At 40.6% G+C, this 20,575-nt stretch overlaps 1 protein-coding gene across 5 annotated transcripts in view; it reads right to left on the reverse strand.

Moving 5' to 3' along the window:
• Window positions 1-20,575, reverse strand: part of VPS50 (VPS50 subunit of EARP/GARPII complex) — a 177,208-nt gene that overhangs the window by 61,624 nt on the left and 95,009 nt on the right. For all 5 annotated transcript variants that reach the window (XM_075922362.2, XM_006114479.5, XM_006114480.5 and 2 more), the window contains 3 exons: window positions 19,555-19,731; window positions 3,974-4,092; window positions 1,273-1,379 (listed from right to left, as the gene is read on the reverse strand). In XM_075922362.2, the coding sequence (XP_075778477.1) occupies window positions 1,273-1,379; window positions 3,974-4,092; window positions 19,555-19,731 (403 nt within the window). The remainder of the gene's footprint in view (window positions 1-1,272; window positions 1,380-3,973; window positions 4,093-19,554; window positions 19,732-20,575) is intronic.

Genomic DNA, 20,575 nt, shown 5'->3' on the forward strand with positions numbered 1-20,575 from the left:
GACCTATAAGGAAAGCTTAGAAACACTGAGCATTTAGACTTGAGAAAATACTACCAAAGGGAAACACATTAAAGACTGCTATGAACAGAAGATAGAGCAATCGCTCTCTATGTCCACTGAAGGTACAACAAGCAATAATGGATTTAATCTGCAGTAAAGGTGATTTAAATTACAAAACCAGGAAAAACTTTCTAACCTGATGGTGCTGAGATCTGGAATACACTTCCAGTAGATGTCTGGAATCTTTATTACCGGAAGTTTAAAAAAAGCATTGGACAAACATCTGTCAGGGGTGTCTACTTGGTTTTGCCATAGGGCAGGTGTCTGGACTTGATGACTTCACGGTCTTCTCCAGCCCTACATCCTATGATCCTATATGATCAGAATTTATCTTTCAAGAAACAATTCACATCTCTTTTTTAGGTAGAAGATGAGGTAAAATACACTGTGTGCGCGCAGTAGAGAGAAAAAAAATGAATTAAGCTCTACTTTTGAAACCAGGTTGCTTTTAAATGAAAAAAATCCATCAAAACACCTGTGTAATGAACATGGATTTCTACTGTGCCCTTTTTATACATATTGGCTGTGTCTAAGCATTTCCGGAAATTCATGCCAGTGTAAAACGGAATACTATTCAGTTTTCAGTTTTTCCGGAAAAGGAGCGTCTACATTGGCAGGCTGCTTTTCCGGAAAAGCCCTTTTTCCGGAAAAGCGTCTGTGGCCAATGTAGACGCGCTTTTCCGGAAAAGAGCCCCGATTGCCATTTTCACGATAGGGGCTTTTTTCCGGAAAAGACTACTGGGTTGTCTACACTGGCCCTTTTCCGGAACAGTGTTCCAGAATAAGGACTTATGCCCGAGCGGGAGCAGAATAGTTTTTCCGGAATAGCGGCTGATTTTGTACAGTAGAGCATCGTTGCTTTTCCGGAAATTCAAGGGCCAGTGTAGACAGCTCGCAGCTTATTCTGGAAAAGCGGCTGATTTTCCGGAATAAGTGGCCCAGTGTAGACACAACCATTGATCTTATGCACTCAACACTTTGCATAACTAAGCCTTTACAAAGGCAATACAAACATATGCAGAGGACTGAAATTAAGCCTATTCAAAATTAATATAATATCCCCCAAGATTAATATTATTTGTCTTGCCGCCAAAAGTCAGTTTAAGAATGAATATTTTCAGAATAACTAAGGAAAACAAATGAGTAAGGGTTTCTATTATAAGAATTTTTAAAATCCAACCAACAATGAGATTCAGGAACCATTCTACTTACCAACAAGTCTTATTACATTCAGTGTAGTGTTTGTTAGGATGGGTGCATTCACTTTGTTGAGACTATAATCTGATCGCTTCCTGCTCCTCAGGGTTTCTCGAGAAATGCTTAATTTAAAAAAAGTAATTATACAGGTATGTCTAACAGTGTACAAATGTAACTGGAAAAAGTGTATGATCTTGTACATATTTAGAAAGAGATGCCTAGTTTAGTTCTCTCAACACAGGACTAGAGACAGGAATTCTTGATTTCTAGAGCTAGCTGATTCTTACAACACTTGTAAAATAGAGAAGATGAGAATTAATCAGTTCAAGATGAAAAGCACCGTATGTAAGAGGAAAGAATCGAGTGAACTTGATAAAATTTAAAAGGCAATCAAATTCAAACAGCCACCACCCCCATATGTCATGACTTAAAATAATGTGTCACTCTTGGAAAATATGTAAGAATTTCACAACCAATATGAATTTATATGTGTATGAAGTTACTTAGTTTGATGCATGTGTTCTGCATACATGCTTAGGTTTCAAGGATGACATAGGAACATCTGTTTTTAAACTGCACTAAGAACATTTTAATTGTACCTGGATAACAGAGAATTCTACTTTCCCTGCAATCTTATAAAAATCTTTATTTTAATGAGTATGAATTAATTTCTGGTCTTGGTACAATGCCGGGGAAGGCAAATGAATTATAATTTTGTTTTCATTTAGATATTATAGAGTTGGCACTTTAAAGCCTGTAAGTAATAGTAAAGTGAAATTACAAATGGACATATTTGATCCATGGAAGCATTTAACTGAACACATATATAGTAATTCTACAGCACTGAAAAGTTGACTAGTTTGGTTTAGAATTGAAATTTTGCAGTCTGTCTTTGTACAATTACCTTTGTCTTGAAAAAGAAGTTACCTCCATAGAGAGACTATAGGCTCAAGCCTTCAGTTAATATATAATGCTCTATTAATCAATACTTCTCTTCTTTCCTTATGAGAACCTTTATTTTCTTTCTAAACCAGTCCATTCACTGCTTCTTTCTCAGATAATGCTGAGAGACAAGGTGGATGAGATAATATGTTTTACTGAACCGATTTCCATTTGTGAGACACGAGCTTTTGCGCTACACAGGACTTTTCTTCTAGTCTGGGAAATGTACTGTGTCACAGCTAAATACACGTTCAAACAGGTTAGCATAAGCAGCTAGCACATCTTGAAAGGAATCATGCAAGCAGAAGTGGCCCATTAGCAGCCCTGCAGTTGTTTGACAAAAAGGAGAATTAGTGGGTTATAGACTTCTGCATTTTATTTTTGTAGTGACATATGTTCTCTTGGAATCCTGGGTAGCCAATTCAATGATATAATCTACTTCTTTGATGAAGTATCCTTGTTTATTGAAGGTAGTTTTAACTGTGCTTAGGTGTATATACTGGACTTTCACGTCAGAGAATAAATATTCTGTGGTAAATGAGTGCCTGGCTGTAGATAACAGATTTCTTGGTGGTTCTAGGTGGTTAATGCACAAATAGAGGTTGTGATTTGTGGGATTCTTGTATATGGTTGTCTGTAGGGTTACAATGCTGAAGCTGATGGTGTCCAGAAAGTTGAAAGCCCCTCTGACTGCACAATTATCTACTATCCTGCAGTGGAACCCTTATGGGGTATGATCAAACAACTACAACCCATACTAAATGGGGACCCCATCCCAAAAGATATCTTTCCTGAATCCACTCTTCTGGCCTTCAAACAACCTCTCAGATCTCATAATCAGAAACAAGCTCCCCACAGAGCAAGACACTTCAACTCAGAGAGGCACCAGACCCTGCGAGAACAACAGATGTCTGTAGGTTTTACACATCTATTGCTACAATGATCAATAATCACACAATACACCTTTAAGATCCCTGGGCCTTATACATGCCAATCATAACAGATGGTGTACTTCATCTAATGCATGACATACCTAACAACTATGTGGGTGAAACCAGACTATCATTATGCTCTCAAGTAAACCCGCAGAAAAATGATGGAAGATAAACACTATCACCTAAGGGTGAACACTTTTCACAAAACAATCACTCTTTAACCTCTCAGTCCTCATCCTCAAATGAAGCTTGCACAAGACTTTCAAAAGACAAGCCAAGGAGCTTAAATTCATACTTTGCTAGCCATTAAACTCGTGGTCTTAATAAAGACACTGGATTTATGGCTTATTACAACCATTTGTAATCCACCAATTCCCCTTTGTTATCCTATAATTACAGGGTTATAATAGGCTGATTTATTAGAATGGTCTCTTAATATGTGCTAACTACTTATGCTGAACTCTCTGTTCAATCTTGTATTAGCTGTGACAATCTCAGTACCTTTCCCAGACTTGAGAAAGAACTCTGTGTACCTCTAAAGCTTGTCTCTCTTACCAACACGAGCTGATCCAATAAAAGATACTACCTCACCCATCTTGTCTATCTACTATCCTGGGACCAAGAGGGCTACAATACTACATACAGTAACAGCTAATGCTGCACAGTAAATAGCTTCTCTTGATTTTTGGAGAGCCATCTTCCATATTCTTCTAACTGTACCTATAACATTATAGATTATTTGACAATTTGTGTTTTGGTTCCATGTACGTTTTAATAAAAAGGAAAGGCTAAAAAGCAAAGAGCAAGAGATACAAAATGGCAAATAACTGCACACTTACCTTTTTACAGGAGCATCTCCTGTCTGCTCATCCACATAATCTCTTTTTAGCTCCTCAGGAACATCACTGTCACTATCATACTCTTGATAGGCACTCTTCTCCTGTTCATCAGATTCATACTATTAAAGAGACAAAATGACAACGTTCACTTGCTTTAGAATATCCCTAAACAACCATTTAAATAAATCAGCAGTGCTTTGTGGCTTCTTTGCTTTTAGTTCTGCCATTTTGCAACAGCATCATTTGTACCTTGACTGAGTTTTCTCTATTCTGTGTATGATTAAAAATTGCCTACTTGGCTCATTAATAATAATACAGAGGAATTTTAAAAATATGACAGGTTGACAATGGACAAAAATATACAAGTCTTCTAACTAGATTTTAAAATATGCCTCCATTCTCAGATGTCTCATAACAGTAAATACTTGCTTTTCTCCCAATTACTGTTTTCCTCCTTGTATTACTTATTTTATACAACTTTAGCCTCCTAAATAAATTCACTGGAAATGTGCGTGCAGCTAAATTACCCAAGTGCACGTCTCAGAATATCCTGTAGCCATTGTGAAAGGGACTTTATTAATGTGAACTGTAGTTTAAAAAAACAAACAAAAAAAAGTAAAAACCTCACTGCAGGAAGTACAGCTATGCTAGAGCACCCGTTCATTTGTTTTTTTATAAATCACATTTTACTATTTTGCAGAAAATCTCTTCCTCTGCTAACAGGTAAATGAAATACTGATACTTCTCTGTGTGAAAGATCATTTTGTTTTCCCCAGACCTACAAAATTTCAGCTGAATAAACTGAAAGCTTTGAAAAAAAATGAGCCAGTTAGAACAATTACAAAGGGAATATTCCAGCAGCCTTAACTCTAATTGTCACTAGAGCATCGACTGTAATGTATTCAAACACCTCAATGTGAGCTCATGAAGTAATGTGTGTTTGAGACTATGCGGACAATAAAAAATACAACCAATGTTTATAAATTTAAAAAGCTATTTTGACTTTCCAGACTATTAGATTAGCAACTGAATTACTTAATTGGTAACTGTATACTACAAAGCTGGTGTATAATCAATTAAGGGGGAAGAAAAATAAGTCATTTCATTTGTGCAAATTAATAACAAGTTTAGCTATTTTTCTAGCTGTTGTATTTTGAACATTCCTAAATTAAGAAATTATCTTATAAATTAGAGATTAATTAACTGCTGCAATATTTGACTTCAGTTAATTAGTTGACTCAAATGTAGTTTGTAGGAAAACTAGTTTGTAAAGGGAGATATTTTCAGAATGGAAGTTATATATGTTTAATAAATTACTGTCAGTTATTCCAACCTGATATGCTCTAAGGTACTTCCTGGGTAAGAAAAATAGGCTTCTCACTAGTCTATTGTTTGCCAACAAATAAAAAGAAAACAGCAGAAGTTCTAGGGCAAATCCTGAATCCCCTGCAGAGCTACTACACAGGTGCTACTGCAACCTCAGGATTCCAACACACCATTTGGCTCCCACGTGACCCCTTAAACCAGTGTTTCCTAATTTTTTTTGACCACGGAACCCTTTCAAACTCAGAAAAATTTCAAGGAACCCCCAAACCAGGGATTAAGTTTGTCGGGCAAAAAAAAAAAAAAAAACCCACCCAAACACACACAGACTGCCAGTACACCATAATTGGTAGTAATAAGATGCTAAATACGGTCATGAGATCACCATTCATTTAAATTCAACAAAAATCATATTAAATATGTACAAAAAATAAAACTATCAAATAATATTAATTATATTCATAGTTTTCAATGCGAAGAGTGGTTTTTCTTCTTTTCTTGGCAAATTCTTTTTATATTTGGTTTAATACTAGAAAGTTGGATTCGCATATCTGGCGCAGCATTCAGTCGATTTCTGTATTTCGTTTTCATTGCTGCATAGTTCGAGAACCCAGTTTCGCACATGTATGTACTGGCAAAGGGTAACAGCTGACGAATTGCGCGTCTTGATAAAGATGAATATTCTTGACTTTGACATAAGTCACTCCAAAATGTAATCAGAGAAACTTCTTTAAATTTTTGTATTAATTGGCCATCTGAAGCGATTTCAATTAGGTTTTCATAATCTTGTGTAGGAAAAATGACTGGCTTTTCTGTTAATGGATTTCGAATCCAGTTATTGTTGTCATTGATGTTTGGAAAATACTTAATGATGTTCGTGTATAAATCGCGGAGATGATCTGCAATGTCACTGCGAATATCTTCATCAAGTTTGTATCCATTTTCTTCAAGGAAATCATTCAGAGTTGGTAAACAATCCAAATCATTTCGTCCTACAGATGAGATCCAAAACTGTAGCTTCCGTGACAATGACAAAATTTTGTCTTTCGCATTAAAAATATTTACATTCTTTCCTTGCAGCGACAGATTTACTTCATTTAGTTTTGTAAAGATGTCTGCAAGATACGAAACTCTAGATAACCACAAAAAGTCTGTTAAACGATCAGACAGTTGGAATTTGTGATCCATCAGATTTGCGGAGAGCTCATGACGCAATTCAAATAATCTAACCAGCACTTTTCCTCATGATAGCCACCTTCCTTCTGTATGTAGAAGCAGGGCTGTGTGCTGTACCTATATCTTCACACATAATTTTGAACAGTCTTGATTGTAATGGTCGAGTTTTTATATAATTAATAATCTGTACTGCTTCGTCCAACACATTTTTAAGAGAGGGAGAAATATTCTTAACTACCAGAGCGTGTCTGCGGAGAATGCAGTGACTGCTGGTGCAGTTTGGTGCTACATTTTTTATTCGTGTTACAGCGCCAGCCACTGTTCCTACCATTGCTTTGGCACCATCACTGTACACATCAACACATTTTCCCCAGCTTATTTGATGTGTTTTCATAAAGTTATTGATACAATTGAATATATTCTCACCCGTTGTATTGGTTTGCAAAAATTCACATAAAAGTAAGTCTTCTTCAATAGAACTATTAAAATCATAACGGACAAATACAAGCAGAACTGCAAGACCTGCAACGTCAGTGGACTCGTCTAATTGCAATGCATATGCATCACATAAAGGCAGCCGAAAAATAAGCGTCTTCTCGATGTCAGCAGCAAGATCGTGAATACGACGTGTGACAGTTTTGTTTGACAGTGGCACAGCCTCAACATTTTTACTAGACTCCTGATCCAACATACACATCACAATATCTTTTGCACATAGTTTTATGAGTGATTCCCCATAGTGTGTGCTTCTTCGGCGAGCGATATACGATAGCTTACTTTGTAAGATGCCTCTGTTGCATTTTCATTATCAGATTTGGCAATTTTTGACATGAAGAGTTTACTTTTTTCAAGCGATTCAAGCTTTTGCTTAAAAAAACTAATGTCTTTATCTTTGTATTCTGGATGATTTGTTTCAAAATGTCTTAGCAATTTAGCAGGTACTAAACAACTATTAGATAATATTTTGTTGCACACTACACACTGGGCACCTGGAGCATCTTCATTTCCATTGCTTGTAAATCCAAATGCCAAATAGTCCTCACAATACCTGCGTTTCTTATTAGTCAGCTGAAATTTTTCATAATTAACTTGAGCTGCCTCAGTATTTTCCTTGCTGGTTTCAGTAAAAATATTGAAGTTTGAAGTACTCACTTTTCTCTTTAAAGTTCCTTCTTTTAACCAACGATCCATGGGGAATTTTGATATTAGATTGAATTCTTAAACTTAAAGTCACACACAGGAGCCACATGTCCTCACAGTGTGTATGGGGATTTGTTCCGATCCTCACAGTGAGTAGGAGTTCCAGTGTTCCACTCACTGATAGTACTCCTCCCCCCCTCCACACACACACACATGCTGCCTTTACCAGGGGACCTAGCAGCAGCAACAGCTGCTTGTCCCGCTTCTGCCCGATCAACCCAAGATCCCTCTCCCGCATCCCCCGCTGCCACTCTGCTTTTTCCAGTGGTTTCCAGGGTTCCGCGGAGCACCATTTGGGAAACACTGCCTTAAACCAATGGTTCTTAAAGTGTGGTCCATGGACCACTTGCAGGTGCCCTGTGGGCTTAGGTTTTGTCCACCCCCTTGCAGGGAGCCCATGCAGGCGTTCCAGCCCCACACGCTCCCCTTGCAAGGTTGGTTTATTGTTGCAGGGAGAAGGGAGTCCCAAGTCTCACAGGCTGGATCCAGGTCACCGAGGGAGGAAGTGCTTCTGCACACTGCTGCTCCATTCTCCCCAAGCTGGGGAAATGGCAGTGCAGGAAACCGCTCATCTGGAGGCTATCCCCGCTTCAACCATTGATTAGAATCCTGGACAGATTCCCACCCCCAGCCTGCTTCTGCATCCTGCCTCCTGGTCAATCCTCCCACCTTCACTCCAGCCTGCACCTATTTTGTCATCACGGGTAGTTGGCAGGTGGTCCACAGAAAGGTATGCATTGAGCAGAGTGGGCTGTGGGCCAAAAAGTTTGAGAACCACTGCTTTAAATGAATCCACCCTCTTCAGAGTTGAACACACCAACATTTCTAGATTAGCTTTGCCCCAATCCACACTGCCCTCTGGACACACTTTGCAAAGGATCACAAAGGCACCTCTTAATGGATTTGTGCCAATTCCACTAAAGATAAGGGTCTTAACAGCTGATAAGGGATTTTGAAAGATTTGTCCCTATTGAGCGAACATTCTTGACAGAAAAATATTCAGACACTTAATGCCTGGATGATTCAGGGGATGCAACAACTAGCATTACATGTTTTGCTAACACTCTTATAGAGCATGTAAGTATTTCTTATGTATGTGCCACTCTGAGGGCTTTTGAGAGAACTAGGGATGTTCAATATCCATTAACTGAATAGTCGATTAACCTCATGAATTCATATCGATTAGTTGACTATTCTATAGTCCCAGGGCAGCCCCTATCCAGGAGGGAAGGATCTGAGCTCCTGGACCCGGCATGAGCCAGAACTGAGCCAGGCTACCTGCCCGCCTGGCTCCTAATACACTTTAAATGCAGAGCTGCAGCAGGGGTAGGTCCAGGATCCAGTGCAAGCCAGGACTGAGCTGGGCTGCTGGCCAGCCTGCTAAAAAAATTTACTAGCAAAGGGTGCAGGGGAAATGCATGTAGTCTATAGCATTAACCTGTAAGGTTTTACTTATTGGTTAATCGACTATACTATTCATCCCTAGTGGGAACAGTAAATATTATAGAGGGAGGCCTTGGAAATCAGAAGTGGAATTTAAAGTGGAGGGAATCACACAGAAGAGAATGGTGATATGACAGATAATGAACAAACAGCTGTTCTGATGGTTATTTCTAAAAGAGAATTTTGCCACTCCACATTTCCAAATAAATAGAAACCACTATTGCATCAATACAGATTATTTCAGGAAAAAACAGAGTCATGGTTTGATTACTAGCCAATAAAAGGGAGTTTTTGTGCTGGTAAACAGAAATCATCTTACTAAAAAAATTAGCAGACTGTTAACACATTGCTGATCATTTGACAGAAATCTTCAGACTTGCTATACTCCCAATACATGCTGCTTTTACATTTTAGAAAACAGCAAACAAAACTGTGCAATGAAAGTGCAAAAACTGCCCGAAATAATTACATACATAAGTGCTAAAATATGTGCCTTAAAAGAGAACACAATAATCCTGTAGGATCTTCCACCCCATCCCCACCCCCGGATACATTTCCCCTTTTCCCTAAAACATTTTCTAAAACTGTATTATACAGTGTAAATCCTTTGGACCTTTAAAAATATCAGCTCTTTGGAGTACTTTGTGGGGGGTGGGGGGGAGAGGAAGAAGGCTAGCCAAGTTTATATGGTACGAGACTGGATTCAAGAAAAAACTATTACTAAGTAGGAATGTTCTCTAAATGACTGTAAATGTCCATTCTAGTTCAGTTTATTCACATGGTCCCGATGCCCAACTAAGGAGACATGCCTTGGTATCCAGGTGGTAAGCCTTGTGCTGGCTGTAAGAAAGCTGTGCCAATGAGTGACTCTCATCTCCCCTGTGAGAAGTGCCTGAGTGACAGTCATATTCAAGACCACTACCAGATTTGCAGGGACTTCAAAGCCTGGACAAAAAAAGGATAGGGACACATTCTCATGGAGGCTCCCTCTGCATCCACCGTCTGAATCTTCCGAATCAGCATTGGAGAGAAACGTCCCTCCAGACAATGCTTCTGGACGTTGGCATGGATCCCCTCCTCCAATACTGACATAGTAGTACAGAAGAGGAGACCTCCGTTCACCGAAGTAGCCAAGCCATGGCTCCACTCAAAAATCAACATCCCTGCTACCAACTACAAGTAAACAACCAGGAGGACAAGGCAGAGTGTCCTCTGGGAAGATAGCAAACGTGGTTTTTTGTAAACGTGTAACTGCCGTTTTCTTCTATCCGAGGCAGCAGTGCGGGAGGCAGGCAGCTCTGCAGGAGCTGGCTTTTAACCCAGCCCCCCCCCCCCCTGAGCACCAGTTCCTGCCTGATGCAGAAGCAGTAGAGGGAGGGCAGGCTGCTCCATGGGAGCCCATACACACAGGGAGACAGGGTACACCTAGGAAGCCCACGTGTACAGCTCCCACCTGCATCTCTTACCTCCCTCACGCGGCTGCTTCTCTTTTAAGCCAGCTCCCTCTCACAAGGACCAACTTGTGAAATCTCAAAACAGGCTCATTTTTTGTAGAACAAAATACAAGCCAAGGTATGAGTTCTAATATCTCTTCTGTTAGTACAAAATGGATTGCCCACAAAGTACAAGTGTCAATATCTGAGCAAGTGAATGTATATACTGTTTGTTTACAACCTCTGTATTATTCTCCCTTTCATCCCTTTTCTCCTGATTGTAAAATGTGGGGATGTCAAAGCTGCTGCAGAGTCTGGCCTCAGCTTTGCTGTGATTTTTTTTTCTCTTTCTAGGCTATATGCTGTGTGAAATCAGAAAACTGAAAAATAAGCTGATCTGCTTCTCTTCCTTCTTTGATTTCTCATTCTTCAGAATCTACTTTGTCCTCTTCTTCCAGGCCTACCAAATTGAACCAGCTTCATCTGTACTCAGTTTCTCCTTCTGTCTTCTTACCATGTGGTTCAAAATTGGATAGTGATGGAAGGTGATCCTTCTCAGGATGATACTTTTGTGTGGCATACACTGAATTCTCTTAGCCCTTTGTGAACCCGTACATCACATATAGGCTGGAGAATCATTTACATTTTTTGAGTGAATGATTCCTACTGTAAGAATGAGCTAGTTTGACTGAATTAGAAAACACATACTTTTGTGTTCAGTAAAATACAGAAATTGAGTTTCCTAAAACATTTCTTCTCAGAACTCTGGCAAGTTGCATAGGAATTGCCTTGGTGGATCAGACTCCTGGTCCATCCTGTCTCTGACAGTAGCCAACCTCACTTGCTAGATAGAAAAGATCAGGAAACCCCTCAAATCTCATCGCACCTTTTTATGTAGTTTGAGATTGGCTTACGTTTTTTATAACTTCCCCCTTCCCCCAATTAATTATTGTAGCATTAACCATGACTCTTGAATGGATTGTTAAACATATAATCATCATCCATTCCCTCTGAAGTTTAACTGACCTCAGTGACATGATGCAGCAATGAGTTCTACAGTCAAATGGTGGTGTGGAATTACTTTTGTTTCATCATTTTTGAATTTGCAATCTATCGCTAGGCTTTTGGAGAGCACTGCATTTCCATCCTATTAAAATTACCTGTTTTTGCTTCTAGCATGCAGTATTGCCTACTACAAAAATAGATATAATATTCACTTCCGTCCAAAGTGGATGCTGGATGAAGAATAATTGAGATATCCTCGCCATTAAATAAATCTCAATCTTTGTGTATGTAACACACAGTTAGAATTTCACTGGGGATTGAACTGCAGGAATTTGAGAATCAAAAAGCACAAACTTCTGCCTCTTGAGTTAAAGTAGTTCTTCTTTAGCTGTTCAAGTGTAGTGGGCTGTATATTTGCTGGAATCAGTCACTGGAGGGCCTGTTGATCATATGTATTAGCAGTCAGTTCCAGTGTTGTAGATGCACCAAGGACAGCCTTTCTGTAACCTTTATAGTGGTTTCCTCATTCTAATCTTGAATGATGTTCTGTTATGTAGGGTGACACACTGCTGTGCGCTTACAAGCCTGGCTGAGTTGTCATATTTTAATAGTTGTGTGCCAACATGAAGTATTCTGTATTATAGTGAAACCTAAATATGTCATGAAATGATAAAAACTGAATCTGTGCCTGCAGAAGAATTGTAATTGAATTTTGGCTTTTCTTTGACACTAGGAGGACAGAATGTTCAGTGTGAAAAGAATGGAATACTGAGGACATGATTTATATGTTTTTATTCTTGTGATAAACATAGGCTGTACTTACTATAAACAGTTTCATTAACCTTAAAATGTGGTATTAATTATGGAAACTTTAGATGAGTTTGTAGAGTTATTGTGTTTCAGATTAATATAATTTATCATTGGTGTCTATGCAAACCAAAGTTTACAGTCACATAGCGAGAGATTTTATTTTCTTTCCTTTGCAGAAAGATCTTTGGTAATGGCTTTCTATATTTGTACTCAACGCTATACTGCCAAGAGTGTTCTTTCTATGAAAGTGTTATTCTATACGGCATTGGAACTTAGCACTTGGGAATTAGCTGATTTCTTCTCTATTAAAAAGGAAATTCTGAGAAACAAAGGAACTGTGCTGAACAAGTAGATCAATATGTTCAGATACTTTGTGTATTATACCTGTCTATTTGTCTAGGCACTTACATGATCCTCATCGCTACCGTAGCTAAGTGCCTCATAATTGTTAATGGAGTTTAACTTTGAAACACCCTTCTGGAGTAGGGAAGTCCTATCCCATTTTTACAGATAGGAGCGTAGTGCCCAGGACAGATCAAGTGACATGCCCAAAGTCACGTAGGAAATCTGTAATGGAGTTTCAGATTGAACCCATGTACTTCTTCGAGTGGTGGCACTTGTCCATTTCACTTCAGGTGTGTGCATGTTCAGTATGCCACAGCTGAATTTTTTCCCTTAGTGATATCCTTTGTTGTGGCACATGCAACCTCACTTATTTTGTGCTTCTGGATGGTGGTATAAAGTGGAAAGGGGCAAACCGTGGCCTGCAGGCCACATCTAGCCCATTGGACCCTTCATTCCAATTTCTGAGCTCCTGTTGAGAAGCAGGGTTGAGGCAGCCTTGCTTGGAGTAACAAGCCCAACTCCATAGCAGTGCAGTGAGCAGCGTATACCTGGGTCTTTGAGTTTTAAGCCTTGTGTTGACAACAAGAAATGTGTGCTGGTAAGTGACAGTTTTGTTGGGAATACAATACTATCTGGTGGTGTAATGTTTCTCTCTGCCCTGCTGTTTCCCAATATATTATCCCACTTCCTGTCTGCTTTGCCCCATATTACTCAGCTCAGTGAGTCCTAAGTACTGAGAACAAGTCAGTTATTTGAAGCGTGTAGTTTATTTCCTTCTGTTCCCTTTTCTGGCCCTCTTCAGGACCCATTCTCATGAAGATGTCCTTCTCTAAGAAGTGTCATCTCTTCTCCATTTAGGGAAGGGTTTCTATTCATGATACTTCCTGATTCCAAAGTTGAAAGGAGGACTCAGAACCATCCTAAATCTGTGAAATCTGAACAAATATGTAAAGAAAACAAGGTTTTTAATGGTCATGCTAGGCAGCATCTTTTCCCTTCCTGGAGACTGGTATGTTGCCATCATCTTGAAGGATGGATGCATATTTCTGCATGACAGTCCATCAAAGCCATAAGAGATTCCTCAGATTTTTGGTCAGCAACACCCATTGCAGGTTTAGGCCTTTTTTCTGTCTGCGGCCTTGTGAGTATTTATAAAATGGACGATGGTGGTAACTGTATTCCTAAAAAAAGAAGGTGTGTGTGTCCTAATGTAGATGACTGGCTAGTACATGGTCTAAGTCATTTTGTACAGAATCTGATCCCTCATCAGTGTTCTGGGTCTGTTGACCAATGAAGATAAAACAGTCTTCTCTGCAGCTCAGTGAGCAGAATTTATAGAATCAATTCTGGGTTCCACAGTAGCCAGGACATTCCTACCTCAAATTTCAGACAATGTTTTTATTTATTTATTTATTTATTTTATATAAAATATCCATAGACTTCAAAACCACTTAAAATAGTAAGAAATTGCCTCAGACTACTAGGCCACATGGCCTCTTTCCTGTATGTGGGATGGCATGCCAGACTTGGTCTCAGAGTTGCAAAGCTGGTTAAAATAAGTGGATTTCCTATGGATTTCAGTGGATTGTCATCCATTGGACAAGCTGATCCGAGTGCCTGCAGCAGTACTATCCTTCTTGGTCTGGTGGATGGGTGCAGCAGACATGTATTTGGGGGTTCCCTTCACCCCTCTCTCTTGTGCACATGGACTCTAGTTGTTGACTTTTTTTTTAAGTTGGGGAGCTCACCTTAGAAACCAAGGTCTGTGCTCTTATCATGATTAGGCTGTTCAAATACAGGCAGTCCCCGGGTTACGTACAAGATAGGGACTGTAGGTTTGTTCTTAAGTTGAATCTGTATGTAAGTCGGAACTGGCCTCCAGATTCAGCCGCTGCTGAAACTGATCAGTTTCAACAGCGGCTGAATCTGGACGCCAGTTCTGACTTACATACAGATTCAACTTAAGAACCCCAGGCATCCCCAAGTCAGCTGCTGCTGAAACTGATCAGCAGCTGATTCCAGGAAGCCCCAGGGCAGGGGCTTCCTGTAGTCAGCCACTGGTCAGTTTCAGCAGCGGCTGACATGGGGACGCCTGGGGCAGAGCACCCTGCCGCCGCTCCTCGGCGCTACTGGACCAACCCAGCAGCACACCAGCTGCTCTGCCCCAGGCGTCCTAATTCAGCCGCTGCTGAAACTGATCAGCAGCTGCTGAATCAGGACGCCTGGGGCAGAGCAGCTGGGGTGCTGCCAGGTTGGTCCAGTAGCGCCAAGGTGCGGTGCTGCAGGACAAACCGGCAGCGCTCCACCTGCTCTACCACAGGCCCATGGCTTTGCTCCATGTCTCCCTGGTCTGCTGGGGGGGGGGCCACTAGCTGCACCTCCCCTCCCCAGCAGACCAGGGACATGGGGAGCAAAGCCGCAGCGGCGGCAGAGTCCCGCACCTCCCCGGCTTTGCCACAGCAAAGCCTCAGAGGCGCGGGACCCCTCCGCCTCCCCGGCTTTGCTCCGGGTGTCCCTGGTCTGCTGGAGACGGTCCCCAGCAGACCAGAGGCACCGGGAGCAAAGCGGCAGCGGCAGCAGGGTGCTGCACCTCTGAGGCTTTGCTCTGGCAAAGCCTCAGAGGCGCGGGACCCCTCTGCCTCCCCGGCTTTGCTCCAGGTGTCCCTGGTCTGCTGGAGACGGTCCCCAGCAGACCAGGGGCACCCGGAGCAGCTTTTCTCGCCCCGGAGATCGAGGTGGCGGGACTGCTGCGCTCTGGGCGGTCCCGCTGCCTGCGAGCTCCGGGGCGAGAAAGCCCCATTCGTAAGTGCGGATCCGACATAAGTCGGATCCGTGTAACTCGGGGACTGCCTGTACATGTGCAGGAATTGTCTGCTATTCATCTGGCCTGTTGAGCTTTTCTCCCTAATATCAAAGGAGGTACTTCACAAGTCCTCCCATACAGAACTGTGGTGATGATTGTCATGAGGAAGGGGACAAATCAAACAGTCAAAGGACGATTCGTGTTTGGAAGATTTGTGTCATCAGTTCAGTTTCTCTCAGTCTCCTTCCTTCCTGGTATTCAGAACTGCTCAGTGGATCATTTAAGCAAGTTGTTCAGCAGAAATTGAGTGGCATCTCAGATTGGATATCATTAGATTTATTTTCCATACCTGGGGAATCCCTCACATAGAACTGTTTTCTACTTGTCTCAGCAGAAAGGGCCAGCTCTTTTGTCTCAGGTGGGGTCACAGTGCAGGCTGGCTGATGGATGTTTTCCTACTCTCTTGCATAGACAAATTGTTGTACGTGTTCCCTCCCATCCCGCTCCATCCCAAAGTACTGTACAGGCTAAAGTTGGATCATGGAAGCATGATTGTTGCAGGACTGGTTTGGTCTTGCTAGCATTGTTTCTCCAGTCTGCTGAGTCTCTCTACCAAAACTCCTTACCCATGGATCCTAACCTGATCTCTCAGGATCTGAGTCATGTGCTGTTCCCAACCCAGTCTTACTCAATTTATAAACTGAAGGTCCATGATTTATATCTCAAGAAGAGGAGTGTTCAGGGAATATGCAGCACATTCTTCTGAATAGCAGGAAGCTATCTGTCAGATACACTTAACCTGTAGAAGTGAAAGGGATTCTTCTTGTGGTCAAAGCAGAGGGGGTGGTTTTGCCAGTCCTAGACTTTGTCCAACATGTTGTGGACTCTTGGTGTTCCACCTGAAATAACAAGGCCTATGGATGCCATTGGAGTTCTCATGGTAGCTATATCTGCCTTCTTTCCAGAAATTGTAGGCCACTCAGTATTTTTTGATCTTTCGTCAGTTAGATTCTTAAGGGGTCTGGGCAGCTTATAGTCCCATGTCATGGATCACATTCCTTCCTGGGACTCTTAAAACTGATGTTAACAAATGTTCCACCTTTGGAACCAATGGCTATTTGCTCTTTACTGCATCTATGTAAAACAGTATATTGGGTAATTATTAACCCTTCTCTGTTTAAAGTGGCAGAGTTACTAGCATTGGCAGCTGACATGTCTTATTCCTTCTTAAACAAGTATTCTTATGTCTTGATTGAGTTGGATTTCTGATATTGCTTTAATCCAAGCAATATATTTACTGATCTTCTTTCCTAAGCCCTCTTCTCACAAGAATGAGAGAAGGCTCCATGTTTAAGATGATAGAAGGATGCTGGCTTTTTTATTTGGACAGCACAGGTCTTTTAGATTATCTTCCCATATGCTTATGTAGTTGTGGAAAGCATGAAAGACCTTCCAGTCCTCATGCAGAGGATTTCATCTTGGATTTTGTCCTGCACACATCTGTGCTTGACATTTGCCAATGTGCTTTCTCTACGAGATCTCAAACAGCTTTTGCAACTTTTTTTGGCTCAGTTAACTATAACAGACATTTGTAGAGCTGTAGCATTGTCATCAGCAGATACCTTTTCTACTCTTCGTAGTATATCACTGCATTTTGGAAATGATGCCAAGGCTGGACAAATACTTTTCCAATTGGACTCTGAAACCCACTTCTAGACTGAACTGTTTGTTAATCAGCTGAATGAAATAGAGCTTGACATTCACTTCAAGAAAAAACAGTTGGTAACCTATTCTGTAACTTTTGTTCTTCAAGATGTATTGTACATATCTATTCCTTGACCTATCCTCCTTCTCTTCCATATCAGAAATTGTCTGGTGAGAAGGAACTGAGAGGTACCTGGGGAGGCTCTCCGAGAAGCAGAGTAGGTCCTGTGCTGCTACATACATTGTCAGCAGTGTCAGCCTCAAGATTTTCATGGTGCCGTAGCACCAAACGAGTCAGCATAGGCCTAATATATGACTTCTTTTTAAACGCAATTATAGAACGGTGTGGGAGTTAACAACCATTTAGAAGTCAGAAAAGAACATCCACAGTCCAAGTTTTGGAACACGCTTAGCTGACTTCACTAATGTTCAATGGCTGTGATGGTACATGGAGGAAGAAAAGGAAGAAAGAACCAGGGCCATGTTTGGCCTCTCCCTGCCCTTATGTCCGCCTCCCAAATCTTGAAGGGTGTCTTTTGATCCTAATGGCTAGCTCTACCACTGGGCATTCTTCCCTTCCCTCCCTCTTGCCCATGTAGCTCAGGAAGGACAGAGGGACTTAGGGATCTGGACCCTTTGTTCTATTCTATTCCATAGAGGGAAGGGATAGGAACAGGAGTGGGCAATAATTTTTGATGGGAGGCCACTTCAAGATTTTGGAAAGTGGTTGAGGGCTGCACTATTCCAGGATATTAATGGAGGAATTCCAGAGTGTGGGATGGAGGTTGAGTGCAGAACGGAGCTTAGAATAAGGGATTGGGGTACAGGAGGAAGGATGGAGTCTGGGAGGGAGCTTGGGAGCTAGGACAGGGGACTAGGGTGCAGGGTTTTGGAATGTGACCTGAGATAGGAAGGGATTGTGATCTGGACAGGAGATTGGGGTACCAGATCTGGGAGGGGGTATGAGTGCAGGAGGGGACAGAGGGTCTGAGTATGTGGGGGAGGAGGCAGAGGGTTGGGGAAGGGAGGGGCTGGGGTACCAGAGGCAGGTTCTGTCTGGGAGGCGCTTACCAGCAGAAACCTGGGGCAGACTGTCTGCTTCAGGCTGCTTGTTGCTTCATATGGCTCCGCTCCCGGCATGAGAGGGACGGAGAGAGGGGAGGGAGAATGAAGGCTTCCTACACTGCCCCTGCTCCCAGCAAAAGTTCTCAGCTCCCATTGGCTAGAAACAGAGAGATTGAACAATAGGAGCTAAGAGATTTTGCTGGAAGGCAGGAATAGCATAAGAAGTCTCCTTCCTCCCTCCCCAGCATTTCAGAGTGGAGAATAGCTGGCTTTTTAAAGTGTGAGCTGTTCCGGTGAGGCAGCTATGGGCTAAATCCAGTGGCTTGGTGGGCCAGATCTGGCCTGCAGGCAGCCTCTTGCCCAGCCCAGGGTAGGAAGTGCAACAAATCATGGACAGACAGATGACCATCAAAAAGACGATGCACATATGACTCTAAACACAGTTCCATTTGCAGATTGGTAATGTGATTTAACCAATAATCTTACAATGTGTGTGAGGTTTGTTAAGGCATTGACAGTGAGTGCAGGTAAGACTGACTGATGGACTTGCTCACATCATAATAAAAGAGGGGGAAATACTATTTGACTTATGAGAAAGTTAGAACAAGGTTTTAATAAGAAATGGAGGTTTAAACAAACTATAAGTGACAATTATCTTTTAAAGAAAAAACACTTGATTGTATGATTATGATACAAGTCAACAAAAAGATGTTGACTACTATACCAGAAGATCTCAAATCAGCATTCCCATAACATTTATAAAATAAAAACTGCTCAACAAATCACCTTTTCCTTTGGAAAATCATGGTAAGTATATGTAAACAAGACACACAAAAATCTATGAATTGTCTGTGGCAATTACTCTAACAAGCCAGAGGGAGCTAATCCTTCTAATATTAAAACAAGACCAAATCTACCACAAACAGGAAAAATAAGTAAATTGCATCCAATTGTCCTGTGATAAATTAGAACAGAAACAAAAAAATGCTAAGTGAAACATGACTTGCTAACCTTCAAAAACAATTGACTTGGATGGAAAAATATTGATTCACTGAAAACAAACAGATCTGGCTTTCCACAGGAAACAGAGTGACCTATTTTCAGTAGTAAAATGGTTACTTTTGGTGCAACATAGAAAGACAACTAGATTTGTCTTTAATAGTTTGCAATTACTAATTTACAAGATAATTGATCCTGCCTATATACTGCATGTCATATTCATTTAATAAGAATGACAGCTAGCATAGTTTTTATATTTATGAAATGCTCCATACCCCATTAGAAGCAAGTACATCTTCAGTCTCATCATCTTTGCTGTTGACCTGAATTTCAAATGGATTTCCTCCATTACAATATTGTTCAAACAAAGTTATGGTTGTTGAGATTGCTGAAGCAGGCTGCTTACTAGGTGACACAGATGGGGAACGTGACTGCTCCATGAATTTAAACTCCTATTAATAAAAAAAATACAGAATAATTGTTATGCCTAGTAATGTAGCTTAAATATTGATTCATAGCTTATTTGTCAATTGCTGATCTGCAACAAGAGTTTACTTCTTATTTAAATATAACTTTTAGACTGAAGTTAAGCTTGAAGTCTGCAATCTTACATGGTTTGTCTTGCTGCACCGTACAATGCACTTTTTGTATTACAGAAGTGTTAATTTTCTAAAAATAACAGAAAAGCTTTTACCAGACGTTAAAGTATTTCAACAAGAGTTAGAACAGGACCTTAATCTCAAACTATACAAATACAGCCTCAAATGTAAAGAACGTATGTCCAAAATTAAAGTGACACTATCAGACTAGAAAATATTTTAAAGATAATTCTCTTTACCTTTGTTACAAACCTTTTATTAACTTACTAATATGGAACACGTTCTTAAAATATCCCTAACCCAAGTACATTTCAAATTTTTTGGATCATAATAATGCACGATAATATGTGATTTCAAGAGACTAGAAGAATGGTCAGCCCTTTTGAAAAAATCAAGCCACTTAATGAATGGCCTATTTCTACATATTTATTTCTGAAAATATAAGCCTATTTTTTTCTAGTTGAAAACAATTCATTTTCATTATTCTTTCTATCAATAGTAAATGTACATAATCAAAATTTAATGACAGATCAAAATATTCTGGGCTAATGGGACTTAAAATTTAATAATTTCTACAAAATAAGATGAATAATTTCTGGGATCTGCAGCTACTAGAGCTTCCATGTGACTGGATGTAGTTTTACAATCACATTTTACTATTACAAAATGCTTTTTCTTCTCTTTCTGTGAAGGATCA

This window comes from Pelodiscus sinensis, chromosome 2 (genome assembly GCF_052426305.1).
Source record: "Pelodiscus sinensis isolate ZL-2025 chromosome 2, ASM5242630v1, whole genome shotgun sequence".
Lineage (NCBI taxonomy): Eukaryota > Metazoa > Chordata > Testudines > Trionychidae > Pelodiscus > Pelodiscus sinensis.